Genomic DNA, 17,741 nt, shown 5'->3' with positions numbered 1-17,741 from the left:
ACTTACATTTGCCACAAAGACCGTGCTTCCCAGCCTCCCTGCCTGTAAGGCATGAATGATCTCATTGGGTATGTTGGGATTGTTCAGTATGCTAGGTGGGATATTGATCATGCCGGGGCCGCCTGGGCCTGGACCAATTCCCATTCCACCAGCTGCTGCCATGACCTTCTGCATTGCCCTCCTGGCGTGCTCCCCATCAGGATCCTGCAGAAAAGAGGAACAACATACTCAGTTTCCTCTATACTCCACTAAATGTGTGGGGATTTAGTAGCATGGCTAAAACTGTCAAAATCAGACGGGGTTTCCCCTTACACAGGGCTATCTGGTCCCCACAGATCTCCAGCCAATTATGTCACATATCATTGCCATTCACTAATTTTTCTTCTTTTAGCCAATATGCCAGCACCCTTCAAGTTATTCCTACTCATGCATTTCCCCTGATTCTGAAAGTGTTCATCTACTATTCGATACCAACAATAAACCTCACAGCTACATCTGTTCCAAAGATTGATAAACCCAGAATGGCATTGGGAAGGTTCTTGGCATCTTCAAAACAAGAAAACAATTCATGTACCTTGCACTTGGACTTTCACAGTGTGTAAAATTTCAAGGCTATTGGTTTGGGTAATGCATTTCCCCACACACACACGCTGGCTTTCTAACCCAAAAAAACCTTTAATGTATCCCCCTATTACTACATAATCCCACAATTTTAGGGCATGCTAGAGAACATGAATAGGATGAAGAATTCAAGGAAGGAAATAAGATTAGTTATCGTCACTTCGCTTTATACTGAAAGTGAACGTAAGCACCTTCACAATACAAGGTGAACTTATGTTACTTAGGTTGGAAATGTCACACTGTATTTATTATTCAGTGAGCAAAATGCACCAGCACTGCAAGACTGTTGAAGAAAGTGAAATGTCAAATAGAATTAATTATTCAGAAATACATAGGCTTTAAAAATAAAAGCTATTTGAGTTAATTTGAATCTTGATCTGATTTTTAAGGCTAAGCAATAGCATGTTTTGAAAACAGGAGAAAGGATAACTTTCACATGATTATTTCAGCTACAGAAAATTATATTAGTCTGAGGTGGAGAACACATTAAAGTGAATACAAGTCACTTCTCAATTCAAATTTCCTATTTCACTGTTAAAATACAGTATTGCTTAAAACCAGGTTAGCTCTAATAGAAAGCCAAGAGCAGTTGTCATACAAACTGAAGTCTTCTGATCAGGCAACGAGCTTTATCTATTCTGCCATGAATTTTTATTATGTCACTTGAAGGCCTTCACACTCCTCAGCAGCAAGACAGCCAGCAAGGAGAGGTGTGGACCAGACAGGTGGCAACACTGATGCTACTGGTCATCCGCAATAACTTAATTCCACACAGTCAGACCTGGGCATTGGCTAGGGTAGGTGATGCTAAAGTCCCTAATCCTGGTAAAGTGCTTCATCAATTTCAGGTACCATTTCTGTTCTGTCTGTGACAAAAAGTATTCAAGTATGACAAGAGTTTCATGAAGAGTTGGGCAAATTACAACCACCTCTTCTCAGGTTGCCAAAGGATAACCTGACTTCCCATACTAATGGTCTATAATTAACACGAAAACCAACCCAGACATGGCCCACTCTCAATAGCTTTTTGCAACTCTTTTTCTAACCTCCCATTTCACCTCTTCCTTCCTTTAAAGGGTAGCAAGAGGTCAGTAGTGCTGGAAGATGGCTTGTGCCTAGAAGGCTGCTGCCCCCAGAATTCATTCCTCTACTTACAGGATCTGCCAGATCTGAGAAGTGCTGCCACTCACCATCTCCATCCTTCTTCCCAAGCACTCCTCCCACTACAGCAAGAAGCAGGTTGCTAAGGGCAGACCTTCTGTACACATTCTCTATCTTAAACTCATGCAGACATCTTTCACCCCCCAGCATTAAGTGGGCAATGCAGGACAGGACATGAAGCCTGCTTAGCCAAGAACATAGCTCCCATACCCTAAGGCCAAGAGTCAATGCTAACAGTGAAGTAAGTCCCTTTTTATTTTTGTTTAATTGAACATTCAACACAGCTACAGCTTCCACACTGTTGGAATAAAACTTTAGACTTGTCAGTGGTTAAGAATTAACTCATGGTACAGTTGAGCATGTCATACTGGTTGACAGTAGCAAAGCCATTAAAATGGAAGTAAATCTTTGAAGTATTTCAGAAACCAGCTTATTCCACAGAATTCTTTGTAGAACACATTCGTTATGATGCAGAATTAAAAAGGAAGGCAGTCAAGAACAAACAATATTTGTGCAGGTTTCTTTTTCAAATCAGTACAGAAAATATACCTGCAGTTAAAGCCAAACTCTTCCTTTGTCCGAGTTCTGCATTGCTACCATCAGCACCTATTAAGTCAAGTTTAGTCTTGACAATCACGTTCAAACTTAAGTTCAGTAGTGCATGCTGATGGTAAAAAAACGTTGACTGTCTTTAACCCTATTTGATGAGTCCCTACTTTGACAATTATTCTTATCTGCAAATGAGCCAGCCATAATCTTGACTAAGAACTACCCCTTCACCTTCAAATTCAACATACTGAAAGAACAGATGCACGTCTTACTTCTTTCACTTTCAATGGTCTTCCACCAAGACTATGCTTGTTCAAAACCTCTGCAGCCTTTTTCATGCTTTCTTCCATCTTGAATTCAACAACACTGTGGGGATACAAGACATCTAAGAACATTGCTTATGTTTTAAGCGTTTCCTCATTTCTTGCTATAAATTCATAAATGAACTTACGCGCATCCCTGATGAGATGATTTCACAGGTGAGTAACAGGGAGGAGAGGGGGGAAGAAAGAAGAAACAAAGTAACTAAAAGCACAAAAAAAAGCTTTTTTTTTCCCAAGTCAAATCACATTAGTTAGCCCTAATAGTGAAAATAAAGGTAATCTTACCCAATAAAGCTTTCAATATTTTAATCCTCTTAACGCATAAGAAATTATATCTTATGGAATTCAACTGTAGTTTCTGAAGTTGTAACAAACAGAACTAAGTCCCGATTCTCCAAGGAAAATACCACACGCTTCATGTGACCTGCTCTTCTCTGTCATACAGCAAAACCCTTGCCATATTCTCTCAGCCTACATCCATATCCTCCAGTAAAGCGTGCTCCTACTATTTTTTTCCCTTGTAAGATACTGTCACTGGACTAAAGGACTTAAGTACCTCTGAAGGCAATATACATTTACATTTAGGAATTCTGTTTACTGGCACAGGAAGTGTAGTTTACAGAACCTGCTTTTGCACACTGGCCTTACAAATTCAGCAAACCACTACAGTGACGTTTTCCAAAACACAAGTATTACTGTAATATTCCGTACCACTCTACATACTGCTAGGGTCCACCGGTCATTCAAACAGCCAACGCCAACTGAGCACAGTGGAAGACCACCCTAACACTGTTTACAAGGCCCCATCCCACCTCCTCCCCATCCCAAAAGAAGCTTTAAGCAATCCTATGTTATAGCCACTAAGCATACACACTCTACCTTCCTGACTTCATTTCGTTCCACACCACCATACAGTTACATTTGTCATGTAGAAAATCCACAGAAGAAATCTCTCAAACACTTACCCTTGACTTTCCTTCAGCGTCCATTAAGAGCTCCACGTATGTTACCTCACCAACTACAAATCAGATTCCAGACGACACATATACCAAGGGAGAAAAGCCAAGAAAACAATGGGAATTTAGAACAATCAACAACCGTGTATGGAGCCTCTGCCTTATAAGAAAGCCCAGAAACACTCCATGTTCGCTAGACCACAAAACTGGACAATTACAGGTATGCAGTAAAGTCTTAAAAGAGTTAAACATGTTCTTGATTTTCCTCCACTTCAAAAGCCAGCTATTTCCACAATATCAGTTTCCTTGATCTTTAGTACCCACTCATTACTTGAGGCAATCCAAAGCCATGGGAAAGTCTGCAGGAACAAGTTTCCTCCACTTCACAAAACACGCAGTCTTGTCTCCACTGTCCAGAACTTGAATGTTTTTTGGTTTTTATCTGGATTTAAAGGCAAACTTCCAAAAAAAGGGAGTCACGCTGAACCAAGAGGCCAAGCAATCACTGATGACTGCCCACTATTTATTTCAGCCGTTTAGCCTTTTGTTGAGCCACAAAGTCCATTTTTTAGCTTCACTAAGTGGTCTGACCTATTTGCTCTCAAGACAAAACTGTCTGCAGCAACAGGCAAAGGCATTGGAAAACTACATCTGCACCTTTCCTCACAAGATTAGGATTGCCTTTTCGTGGACCACATAACCGTATCATGTGCCTCCAGAATACAACTACCAAGATGGCTGCTGCCTTTGAAGTGACTGGCATACAGAAAATCAAAGAAAATTTTTTTTTTACTTTCTTTCTGGTTCTACAAGTCCTAGTTCTTAAAGTTTAAGACAGGAGGACTCAAGCTGCATTATTTAACAAGCAGAAAGCAGCCTTTGTGGGATACCATGACCCAGTCTGAGTACTGATAGCATGCTTTGAGCAAGGCACTTAAATCCCACATTCTCTGTCCCTTTATAAGAGGTAGACTATTGCGAGGGAGGCGTGTTCAGCCTGCCCTCCCATAGGACCAGTCATTTATAGGACACCTAGTGTCGCTATTTGAAATGAACATCCTAAAAGGTCTCTCTCGAAGCTGGAAGAAGAGGAATGCTTAATGAAATCACTACTTTTTTTGTAGATCTCGATTTCTTATTTTAAAAAAAGTAATATAGCAGCATCAGCATTCCAGCCAAAGAACAGTTAGACAGAATAAACGAACTCTGATCCATTCATGTTCTTATAAGGATAGTGTTTGAGGCTGGTAGAGGCTTAATAAACAAGACCCTTTGAAAGGGACAGGGCAGATCAGAGCATTTGATTATAGCTTTACTATCTAAAGAATACTTCTTTAAATGAAGCCTAACAAAACTAATTCCATTCTATAATCTGAACAGGAGGATATCACGTAGCATACACGGAATCATTTCCATGGTCTGTAGAGTGAAAGGAACCACACTGTAAACAGCCCTCCTGACTTGGTCCTTGGTGGTACATGGCAGCCATGCACCAAGTTCAAATATTTGGCCTTACCAAGATATTCTGAAGCCATCCATCTCAAGAGCAGCAGCCAGATCCAACCAAACTTTGATCAAGAATGCAAATATGATTCAACAATTTATACAGTAAGACAACAAATTCCCAGATTACCTACAATACAACACCGCTCCATTTCACAGAGGCCAGAAGTCACAGGTTAGACATCTGTGACTTCGCTCCTGAAAACACTAGTGAGCCCCTGGATTGAGGGCTCTCCTCTCCCAACCACTGATCGAATTCAGCTACAATTCTTACTTCAGATCCACACACACACTTCCAAAGAAGTTTGCCAAGCTTGACCATAACATATTAAATACAATTTAACATTTACTCTTGTAACAAACCTCTGAACCACAAGATTTCCAGGAGCCTATCACAGCAATTTTTTGTCACTTGGAAAATCTATGTGCCAATTTTGCTCAGTGCTTCACATTCAAGCCTTACAGACACCTATATTAAGAACTAAATGCATCTTGAGGTAGCTGTTTTCCTTCAGAGGACATCTGAACTTCCTGAATAGCCAAGTTTTTAAAAAAACAGGGGGGAGGGGAATGACACAAATAGCATGACAGCTCAGTATCCAAGACTCGAAGTCCAGAGTACAGAACAACTGCAACAAAAACACATTTTCTCACTTGAAAAACATGTAAAACAATTCAACATTACACTTCTTCCAGGAGATTGGCAAAGGAAACTTGTTTTTAAACAATGTATGCTGGGTCACATTTTATTTGGCTTTCTAGATCCCAAGCCACAGTATATCAGAACTTCAGGCATTGGGGATAAAACAGAACAGCAGACAAGGGTAGCCTATGACAGCGCACAGCCAGTTAAGCCATGGAAAAGTACCAACGGCAGATATCCACGTACTAAACCTGCTTTAGAGGGCAAAGGAAACAAACACTCAGTGATCCAGGCAGTTTTCCTTCTGCTAGAGAACAGCTTGCTTATATCAGGAAACGTATCCTATATCCACACGTGAACAAATTCCATTCAAGCCCAAGAGACTGTTACTTAAGGAACTGAAGTTTATCACCAGACCAGCCTCTGAAAGGACATAAAACTTGTAGAAAATACCAGCTATATGTCAGTGCATGTTCTCCATGTTGCCTAAGACTTAACTTAGAGCAGACAAATTTACTTATTTTGAATGTCACACCTGAGAAAGTTCAGAAACTTGATGTTTCTTAAAACAGGAGATTAAAGCAGAAATCATTGCAATAATTAGAAATACAAACCAAAGGAAACTCCAGTGTTACTTATTACAGCCATCAGGTTTTTACACCCAAACGTTATATCCACTTTCCAAAGAAGCTTATCTGCTTGGAAAATTACTATGTTCAAGCCAGGTTGGTCTGTCATCATTCAGATATTCTCCAATGACTGTTCAGGAAGCTCAGATAAGTATGTCCATATGGTGACTTGAGGCACGGCTCAGACAGATTCACCTAGCCCTAAAGGCATACCTGGGAAGTAACTAGGGTAACAAGCTCAGACACAGATGTCAGCTTGATGATTTTAATGGTTAGCGACCAAACTAAGAAGCTCTGAAATGCGTGAAGGGTACAGAGGCAAGTCTCAGCAAGAGGAGAAGCACAGAAACTGGAAAAGGGGTAAATGCTTTATATCATGGTAATTTCTTTGGCCTACAAGGTCAAAATTAAATACTAAATAGAGAGGGCAGCCTCCCAAAACATTACCAAAACTATATGGATGTTCCATCATCTTCAGAAGTAAAGAATTACAAGCAACGTGACTGATTCAAGAGGACCCTGCCATTAGAAGCCCAATACTTTCAACATGAGGCCATTCAGAACTGGTCACAGCTCCCTTCATTTACAGCATTTAAAGCTCCTGACAGACAACCTCTAAAAAGTTACATGGGAGGCTTGGGGTGGGACTAGAGGAGAGAAACACATTTTATACATGTACAAAGCTTTAGTTAAAGGGGAGAAGAAAATCCTTCTTCCCAAAGTAGAGACACAGAAGAGTTCACAGGTTGTTCTTTTACAGTAGGGGATGGGAAATCTCACTTTTGCATGACAGAACTCAGAAAAACACATGTGTAATTTTGGTTCTTTAAGAGCCCAGGCAGGAAAGAGGAAGAAAAAAAAAGCTCCCTGCGGCCACTGACAATGGACAGTAGTGCCTCCTTGAAAAGATGGTTAAGACCAATGAAAATAGAGCAGCTCATTAGCACATCTGCTGAAGGTAAAGGGGAATAAGTCAGACACAGAACAGCGCTTCTGCACTGCTTATTCATCCTTTTCTCTTTGCCCACCTAAAAATTCAGTCTGCCAGTGCAAGCTCACACTACGACAGAATCTTGAGCACTGAAATCCAGGGGACTCTCCAGTAACTCTAGTACCTGAAGACAGCTGTAACAGCTGTTAGTTTTGAAGTAACAAAAGTGCTCACCAGTACTAACATCTGGGATCAGGTACAATAGCAAGAGGGCAAGAGTTACATCATTAGGAGGCCACAAAGGTTCTGAAAACTTCTGGAGACAGAGCAAGAAAGAAGGCAGCACATGAAGTTTAGCAGCTGCTCTTCTTCACAGAAAGTTTATGGGGGAAAAGCTTTGTCTCTTCTTTTCATTACGTCTGTTCACACATCCGGGTTTTGATACAAAGAGGGAAGCATGCCTGCTCCATACTACAGCTCTGCCTTGGGCAAACGTGGGTACAACAGTGCCGACACAAGCAATCTCTGGGGTGTCCTGGAATCCGAGTGTGACATGAGCATGGCCTTGACTGCAACTGCTCCTGGCTTTGCAACAGAGGAGAACATAATTATTGTCTCATTTGACAGCTAATCTTTCTCCTCGTATTGTATGCCGTCTTGCTACTCTGGTCAGGAAAAAGGTTTAAAATACAAACCTCTGTATTTCCTAGAGGAACCAATTAATATCTCAAATTCAAATACAAGTTCTTTTTTATCATGTGGTATCACCTCACGCCAGCTGCCATGAAGCATTACCATTTTTCTCCCCAAGACAGAGCCATTTGCTGGGGACAGATTAAGACAGCTATTTAGCATTCAATCAAGTTTACATTTAGACTCCACTTACATGCTGAAGAACTGCTGCCTCATTCTTCTCCTGAAGCCATTCACCAATTGCCAGTTATCAATGCTGATTACATCAGTTTAGTAGAACCTTGTGTTTGTCAGCCAATACAAGGGAGTTTCAAACAAGAACATTTTCTAATTTCATTAACAACTGTGTCATACTGCATACCTGTAATTGAGTTTCACCAACAAATACACTGAAATGACTGAACCAAGGCATTACTCTTGAGAGAGATGTCACCTTTATAAGACTTCAGATGTACGCATCTGAAAAAACCAGGTTGCAGTAATGTTAGCAGACCTCAAAGCTCATGTCTCCTAAACCATACTTACTGACGCAAACCAGCCGATTGAAGTGAACTCCTCCTACGTTCAGCAACCTGCTATGCCATTGCTGCCAACAGCTTAAATCTTCAAAACTGCCCAGCAATGGAGCAGTCACGAAACACCTATGTTTACCCTTTGTGTACAGATCTGTTTCACATGCTCCCAAAACCTTGAACATTTGGCCTGTAATTCTTACACTTATAAACCAAGAATTCTAACGTTTAGATTTTTCTACAATCACATTCCTGGTTCTTGGAACTACTATGCCTTGTATCAAGAAGTACCGATTGAGCAAGTTCAAGCGCAGCACAAGAGCACCAATTTGGTAGAAGTCAGGAACTAATTAGAATGGATCACAACTACACAGCAAATCTGGACTGACGTATTTTAACAAGCAGTCCCAAAAACCAAGAACAATGCTTCTCAATGTTTAGCATAACAAGCCCTGCAGACAGAATGAAGAGGTTTCAATGTTCCCCTAGGAGTATCTGCTGGAATGAGCAGCTGAACAGCAAGGCAGGAAACAATCTCACACCGGACTTTTCCATCCACGTGAACTGGAGAGAAACCACAAGACACTTGGAACGGAATTCAACATAGTACTTAAAATTAGACATCTACACATACAGATACTCCTATTAACCAATGCATCTTGTGTAGCAAAGTGAAAGCAAAGTTTAAGACAAGGGACCATTCATAATTAGGGCCTGTTAAAGCAGTCTTTAAGACTAATTCTTCATATTGCAGAAAGCCATCGCTGAGTCTCAAGCATCAACGTTTCACGGCCTCTAATTATAGAATTTTCCCAGGGCTTATAGTCCTTCATTACGCAGACTCAGTTCTATTTTGCCTCCAAAGACAAACATTTTAAAACCCTTTGGATATTTGTTTTCCCATTCCTTCAGCCACACCTGGTGAACACATCAACTATCATTCCTTACCTAGTTCAAACACAAGTGAACACTGATCGCTATTTTGCGAGACATTTATGACTGATGCTATGTATTTTAGAAGTGACCCACAAAAAGAATGGTTGTATTAGTTACTCTTAACTTGTTTTGAGACATTTTAATGATGGAGAAGCCAAGTATTTTCTTGCCACTCCGCCGCATTTCCGAGGTGACTTGAAAACTAGGAAGTTGGGCATCAGCTTAAAGAAATCCCACTACATTTAGACTTGTCACCACCTGAGAGTAGTTAGCTCAATTTCTTCACCTTCAGGAGACGAAGTCAACAAAGTAAGGTGGCTCCCATTCACTTCGGACAGTTAAATAGAAGTGGGGAAGAGGGAAACCCCATGAACACGATCTCCTAAGCCCTAACTGTGTTTCAGCACATGCCAAAGCACAAACTTGATTTTTCTTTTTTGCAGGTCACCCTAAAATACATTTGACTGCTACCAAATGGCAGTATGGATCTTTATCTAAGCACAAATCACTACCAAGTTTGGGGACACAGCTATATAGACACACACCAGATCAGCAGTAAATAACTACCTTTATTACCCAAAAGATATTAAAATGCTTCAGAAAGTTTTGTTGTGCGTAAAGGCTAAAATCTGCTGAAAGCCTCGTTCCCCCCCCTCCCCCACCCCCGAAGAAAAAGACTCTTTTGTATCTCCCGATGAAGCACTATTAGCGACGTGCCAACATGCCTAGAAAGGAACTATCCACCTGGAAGGCTGCCAGGGAGCAGATGTTGTGCAACACCCAGAAACACTTCAAGACCACCTTTTAGAAAAGTCATGGAGCTAAGTCCACCCAGAACTTCAACTCTTAAGTTTACAAAGTCAGCCACAAGTAAGATGACAGACATCACTTGGCCACCTGAGTTGTACATTACCTTTCTCTTTGACCAGGTCTTTGAGAGACTGCCACTTCACATCAAATGGAATATTTGTAATAAAAGCTCGGTATCTTTTAGCAGGATTAGCATATGGCTCAAAGCGATTTCCTCCTCTTTTGACACTTTTCTCTTTTCTTTTTTCATTTTGGCATGGTCGTTCACCTTCACTGCAAGCAAAGAAAGATAATCACACACATTAACTACTCTGGCATTTGAGCAATGTCACACCACCTCTTGGAACATAACTTGTCACATTCTTAAAACTAAATCAAAACTTGCAAAGTTTCATCCATTCACATTATTTGCTAAACTGTACACCTCTCAACCGAAGCTGGTACACACAGTACCACAGCTACACAGTAATTTGTAACAAATATTTCCTAACAGCAGCAACTTATGTCATGAAGACCCACTATTTTCTACCACATCTATCCAGCACAACTGAAGTTTTCCAATTCATAGACTGAATCTCTTTAAAGCCGACCAAGCCTCACTCTGCCTCCTCCCAATGCTCCAGACCAGATGTCCACCCTATTTATTTTCTCCTTAGCTCATTATACTAGTAAAACACCTTTAAGTAATATAGTCACCCACCACATTTGCGATCTTACACTAGAAGAATTTTAACAAAATCTTGTGTCTAACTAAACAGGTCAATAACTCTTGCCTAACAGTTATTTTATCCTCCAATTGATATAGTTTTTGGACAATACAAATTCAAAGCCCCAGCAAACATATTGAATAGTTCTTTTAACCATTTCAGAATACCAGCTCTAAAGGTCAAAAACTAAGAAGTTAGAAATGAACACCATTTCTCAACCAACCTAGATGACCATCAGGTCTTAACAGGACACAGATGCTGCTGAATAACAGTATTTGAAAAAAGCAGAAGAATACTTCAGCCTCAGCCTGACATGATTTCCTTAATTAATCCAGTTAATCTCCTTATGGACTTTGAGCTGGTTGAAAAGATGCAGAAATACATCTTTAGAAAGAATTCATGAGAACACATCAGTCAAAAAAGCTAGTAAAGTTTCTAAAACTTATCTGTACATACACTGAGCATTTGCTCAACTTAAGACTCCTGTAGCCCTGTAAAATCAAAGCCACATCAGAAATTCTGGTTCCAACGTGAACACGCTCCTGCATCAACACTGACCATTCCTTTAGAACCTCTTCAATCACTGACCAGACCACCACCACAGGGACAAAAAAAAAAAAAGAACTATGCAGATGTGAAGTTTTATATTTGAGTGGGTTTCCCATTTTTATTACATAGCAGCCTACACTTTCAGCCACAAGGCTCTCTCAGAAGCAAACAAAAAAATACTGTACTTTATGGATACAGCCATAACTGCAAACAGAAGCTGGCTCTAAGTATGGCCGTCACATATCACTTCATGTCGAAAGAGACATCAGTTCTGCATGTAAGTAATATGCTGAAAAAGAGGTCTATAAAAAAGTGTTCTTCATTTATGTACAATATTTAATCAAAAAGTGACTTTTTTTACTTTCCCTCACTGAGCTTCAAGGCTTCCTGAGTGATAAAGTAGTTAAACACCTAAAAATAGATTCAAAATAGGACAATCCTTCTCACACTTTAGCTTCTGTTTGGCTGAAGAAATAACACAAAATTTAGTGCTTGTGTTAAAAGCTACACCCAGTTTTTTGATGGTTAATCCTCAAACTGGAACTATTTACATTCCCATCTGGGTTGAACTGCTGTATAACATGCTTTGAAGTAATGCGGTATGATGCAGACATTTTTTGCAATCCTGCGTTTAATGCTCCCAAGTCAGCTTAAACACACCTCAAGCTTTGATATACCTGGAAAGAATTCAGACTAGCCACAGCACCTGACACTAAAGGTAAGCACTAGCCTAGGACGTATCCTTATCATATCCAGTGTATCAAAATCCAGCCAGGTCCAAAAAAAAGTCAGGAAACTACTTCAGCTGCAAAGTTGTTTTTGTGTTTTTTCTTTTGCAGAATTTCAGACACCACCTCTGTGTGTTTCACACACTGAAAGGACAAGAACAGGCAGACACAGGTCCACAGAAATTGCTTAAAAAAATGGAGTAGCCAAGTATGAAAAAACTCTGTGTTTAGGGCTTCTTTTAAGGGAGTTCTAGACAGCAGGAACAAATTAACCCCACATCACCTCCAAAATATGCCATGCCTGCCTGTGACTACCTCTAAGTTGCAAGGGCAGGCAAGACAGAATACTCACAGCAGCTTTGCCCATCCCAATAAGGAACCACTCTGAGTAACTGCGATCTGTCTACAGCAAGGCTAACGCAAGATCTACAGAAAATAATGCACTTAAGTACACACTTTCAGAAGATATTTCATCCTCTCAGATTTTTTTTCTTGGGTTACAGAACTGAAATGCTTCATCAAGACTGAAGAAAAACTGTCCTGTTTGTGCTTTGTGTAGGAGGAGGAACTGAAAGGAACGCTCTTTTTATCTCCAAAGAAACAAACTATTATGCACATTCCTCTGCAAGATTTCTTAAACATGCCACCTAGACCCAACAAGTATACCAGAAATCACTAAGAATCAAAATCTAGTACAGGCAGATCCCCCTTTGCAGCCACCCAAGGACATTGAAAATACGTTCATGTGAACATTGGCATTCACTGTAGATGTGTTAGTTTTGCCACATGGAACTTGATATTACAAATAGAATTGCACCTAGATAAAAAGATAGAACTCTCTGGAGACACTCCAAGTATAACATGGGCAAGGAAAAAAAATCCAAACAAAAGTACTTACACTTCTGAAAACAAATCATCTCCTCATATGACAAATTAGCAATTACATATTACCTAGAGCTGCATGCTTTTCTGCAGTCACCAAGACCGAGTTTTGAGGTATAACAGAATCTAAGACAACCTCCACATACCAACTACCCAATGTGAGGATGAGAGAAGATAATGGGAAGATCTTTCCCAGCCTTGGCTAACATGTTAGATGTCACTGCATTGTGCCATGGTGGCACTGGGATTCCCACCACCGGGATCAGGACTGCCTCCACTCCTGAAGAGGCATGCCTGTTCCTGCCTGGTAAGAAGAGTTCAAGAAGAGTTGCGTATGTCAGTATTTTTTTGGTTGCCATAAGCACAGATTAACTATTTTGTATTGGGGGGGAGATTACACAGAGATTTTTCCCAAAAAGTGACATTTGGAAAGCTGACTATCTTCCAGGTTATATGAAACACAACCCAAAAACTCAGGTAGCAAAGGCAGATGAGGGTGGGTTTTCAAACTAAGACACACCGCCACCTCTTCACTATACCCATATTATCTCCAATTCACTACAGACCATCAAGCTGGCCTCGGTTCTTCACCTCCGTCAGCTCTGGGTCAGAACACAGAAACGCAGCATGCCTGGGCATAACAGCCTGCAGCAACTGGCAGCCTGACTGACACACAGCTATGTAACACACCTCAGGAACAGCAGATAAATAAATCTGACCTCAAGCCCAAAACATTACTCACAGAACATCAGGTTCAAAATTCTGATCCTTATCTCCACAGCATTTAAGGCCCAGGGCCAAAAATTAGCTGAAGAAAATGTGTTCTTTATTCCACAGATTTGGTACTTCAAAAAAAAAACTTTGCTAGCTATGAAATTTTCCAACTTCTAATGCATTAATGTAGGAAAGCAATAAGCAATTCAAGCCTTTTCTGCTTACAATTCCCACATTTACAGAATTTGAAATGTAACCCCTCCACGTTTTTAATTTCTGCAACATTTTACTAACATGGGACACACAACCCTTACTGAACACCTGCTGTCACCTTCAAGCTCTCACTCTCGTGACGTTTGTCTCCTGTGTTCCTAACCCACTCCACAGGTAAATCATCAACCATGAAGAAAAGCACACTTTCCTCCAAGTGTGGCAGCAATATGAAAAATGACTGCCTGAGAAGAACTTTACTATTACAACTTGACATTAACAGAACAAAAAGTAATTCATTTAGGCCGTAAAAACCTGTACGGCTAGCGCAGCCTACACCTCTAGGGAAGGCTTGAAGTTGTTCCTTAAGGCCCAGCAGAAACATTTTCTAAGCGTTTCTTACCGCTCCCCGGGGCACAAAGCGCCAGGACGAGGAACCGGCTCCTTCCCCGCTCCGACCGCGGGAGCGCCCGAACGCGCCGTCCCGGGGCGGCTTCGAGCCCGCTGCTCTCCGCGCCGCAGGAGGTAGGCCCCGCCCGGCCTCCCAGGCCGCGCCTGGAGACCAACAGCGGCCCCAGCCCCACTAGCGGCGCCGGCCCCCATCCCGGCCCCACCCACAGGCCCCTGTTCCCGGCGGAGGCGACGCCAGCCAGAGCCCTCCCCTCAGCCCGGCTCAGGCCGGGCCCGCGACGCGGGAAGGCCGCATGCGGCGCGTCAGGCCCAGGCGGTAGCACGGCCCCACAGCGCCCACCTACCTCTTGGGGGGCGCATCCGCGGCACCGCCTGCCCCGTTAGGCGGTGGCGGAGCCGTCGCCGTTGCTGTAGTCGCGGCCGGTTCCTCCATCTTACCACCGGCGTTCTCCGTCGCCGCAGCTACCGCCGTCGCGGCCGCCATTTTCCCAGCGCTGCGCCTTTGTGTGAGGAGAGCCCGCCCCGCGCGGGGCACGCCGGGGCGGGGTGGGCGGTGACGGCGTAGCGCGTGCGCACTGCGGCCTCCCGGGCAGGGCGGGCGGCGCCCGGGGCCTGGGACGGGTTTGAGGCGCGTGAGGGGGTGATGGCGGGGCCTGAGGGGATGATGACAGTATACTAGTATTCATAAGGGTTATCAGGATTACATAGCGTGCTGCTGGTGGAGGGACCTTAGGTAGGAAGGCTCTGCAGAGGGATCTGGACAGTCTGGATCGATGGGCTGAGGCCAATTGTGTGAGGTTTAACAAGGCTGAGTGCCAGGTGCTGCACTTGGGTCACACCAGCCCCAGGCAACGCCCCAGGCCTGGGGCAGAGGGGCTGGGAAGTGCCCGGCGGAGAAGGCCCTGGGGGTGCTGGCTGACAGCCGGCTGGGCATGAGCCAGCAGTGCCCGGGTGGCCAAGGAGGCCACCAGCCCCCGGGCTTGTGTCAGCACTGGGGTGGCCAGCAGGAGCCGGGCAGGGATGGGGCCCCTGTGCTCGGCCCTGGGGAGGCCCCACCTCGAATGCTGGGCTCAGGTTTGGGCCCCTCGGGACAAGAAGGCCCTTGAGGGGCTGGAGCATGTCCAGAGAAGGGCAGCGGGGCTGGGGCAGGGTCTGGAGCACAAGTGTGCTGGGGGGCGGCTGAGGGGGCTGGGGGGGTTTAGCCTGGAGAAGGGGAGGCTGAGGGGAGCCCTTCTCGCTCTCTGCAGCTGCCTGAGAGGGGCTGGAGTGAGGGGGGGTTGGTCTCTGCTCCCAAGTCACCAGTGACAGGACGAGAGGAAACGGCCTCAAGCTGCGTCAGGGGAGGTTTAGGTTGGGTATTAGGGAAAATTTCTGTACTGCAAGGGCAGTCAGGCACTGGCAGAGGCTGCCCAGAGAGGTGGGGGAGTCACCGTCCCTGGGGGTGTTCGAACAACATGTAGACGTGGCACTTCCTGGCATGGTTTAGGAGATCTGGGGGTGTTGGGTTGACAGTTGGACTTGATGATCCTAGAGGTCTTTTCCAACCTCTATGCTTCTATGATTCTGTGACCTTTGACAGGATTAGAGCTCTCAGCCCACGGATTGCTGCACACGCACACTCCTCCGCTCATGCTATGTCCAGTTCTTGCTGAGTGTCTCCGCACCTAAATTGGATGATTGTGCCCAGAGGGCCCCTTTCTGTCTTCAAAACCAGCTGCCTCCTGTTTCACGGTCCCAAAGTCAACCCTGTACCTCCAGACAGCCACAGTGTGTGCAGCACAGAGGTCCTGGGGGGGCTCCAAGGACAAAATGGGGGTCCCAGACAGAGCAGAGGGCACACACACAGCGTCAGGGCACGAGGAGAGTCCGAGAGCGGGTCATGAGAGGCTTTGAAGGAGGCTACAGGGGGACGAGGGGGTTTGGGGATGCTGTGAGGAGAGTACAGAGGGACTCAGAGACATCCTAGGTGGCATAGAGAGGAAAAAGATTCTTCTGGGGCATGAAGAAGGATGGAGGAGGGTTGTGAGGGAGCCAGAGGGGTCCTGGGGAGCGACAGAGGGCAGTGGGGCACAAGGAGGAGCTTGGCAGGTGTTGCAATGGGTATAGGGAGGCCCGGAGAGGGCCTGGGGGCAAAACATGGCTCAGAGAACCAGCGGGGTCCTCAGGAAGGGATGTGAGGGAAAAAGGGGAGTCTGGGGCAGAGACACGCCTCGGGGCAGGACAGACAGAGCCCTGTGGTGTCCTGGCAGAGCCCTCTGGTGATGCCCTGTGGTGATGCCTCGCGCTGCGGCACCACCTCTCCCAACATGTCCTGCAGGGCAAAATGGCCAAGTGCACCTCCCGGTGGGCGCTGGAGCGGGAGGTCAGCCGGGAGAGGCCGTTCCTCCTGCCTGGGCCCCACTCTGCCATCGCCCCCACATCCAGGGGGTCTGGGGGGCCCCGGGGCTGTCCCAGCAGGCCAAGGAGCCTTGGGGCGCTCCAGGAGCCCCTCGCGGCACTTTTTACTAACTGCAAAGGTACAGGGACACGAATTGAATAAATAAAACAATTGTTTATTGACTAATGCATAGACACAACGCCCACGAGCGAGTCTGTGACCCAGCTGGGTGTCGCTGATCGGCGGCAGGGAAGAGTCAGCTTCGTGATGTGGCAGGAAGCTAAGGAGCCGCCGGCTTCCCCCCGGGTTTTTCCTTCAGGGACAGGATTCAGCACTGCTGTCTGAGAGGAAAAACCCCAATTTCACCCCTATGTGCTTCTTTCCGCCCTCAGAACAGAGCCCTGCAGGAAATTTTCACCGCTCACGGCTCATTTTTTTACAAAATACAGTCATAAACTATAACCCGAGTAAGAAACTGTCAGCTATGAGCTCAAAACAATAAACCCTAAGTGAAGGACTCTGAATCCTCAGTTTTAAGCAAGAATGAGCGCAGAATAAAGAATTATAAACTAATAATTATTTTATCCTAATCTTTACCTTAATATTATATATTAAGAAAATACAGTATATTACATATGTTATATAATAATATATATGTTATATAATAACATGTATGGTATAGAATAACATATACATGGAATATTAGAGATATATATATGTTATATAATAACGTAAGATATGGGGAGAGGCGTTTCCCGCCCAGCTCCTCACCTCGCAGCGTCCAGCGGAGTGGACAGAGCCCCCGGAACCTCGTCTCGGGTCGCGGCGCATCGGCGGACTCTTGTCGGTGTGCGGAGCACGCTGACGGACGGCAGAGCGAGCCAGTAACAAGCGAG

The 17,741-nt window shown here is 44.3% G+C and overlaps 1 protein-coding gene and 1 long non-coding RNA gene across 13 annotated transcripts in view; both read right to left on the bottom strand.

Annotated features, from left to right (window-relative positions):
* HNRNPM (heterogeneous nuclear ribonucleoprotein M) overlaps positions 1–17,741 on the bottom strand; it is an 86,961-nt gene that overhangs the window by 11,191 nt on the left and 58,029 nt on the right. For 2 of the 12 annotated variants that reach the window (XM_075077842.1, XM_075077844.1), the window contains exons 1-3: positions 14,813–14,990; positions 2,580–2,697; positions 7–204 (exon numbers count right to left, since the gene is read on the bottom strand). In XM_075077842.1, coding sequence (XP_074933943.1) covers positions 7–204; positions 2,580–2,697; positions 14,813–14,952 — 456 coding nt within the window. In that variant the 5' untranslated portion in view covers positions 14,953–14,990. Of the gene's footprint in view, positions 1–6; positions 205–2,579; positions 2,698–2,782; positions 3,468–3,615; positions 3,673–10,370; positions 10,541–14,812; positions 14,997–17,741 lie in introns of those variants that run through there. The other 10 variants (XM_075077843.1, XM_075077845.1, XM_075077853.1 and 7 more) reach the window with 9 other exon arrangements.
* LOC142049407 (uncharacterized) lies at positions 17,000–17,711 on the bottom strand. Its single transcript, XR_012657708.1, has 2 exons — positions 17,617–17,711; positions 17,000–17,186 (listed from the first exon to the last, which is right to left on the bottom strand). It is a non-coding gene; the product is annotated as an uncharacterized LOC142049407 (long non-coding RNA).

This window comes from Phalacrocorax aristotelis, chromosome W (assembly GCF_949628215.1).
Source record: "Phalacrocorax aristotelis chromosome W, bGulAri2.1, whole genome shotgun sequence".
NCBI lineage: Eukaryota > Metazoa > Chordata > Aves > Suliformes > Phalacrocoracidae > Phalacrocorax > Phalacrocorax aristotelis.
The sequence above is the reverse complement of the archived record's forward strand: the minus strand, read 5'-3'. Positions and strand labels throughout refer to the sequence as shown.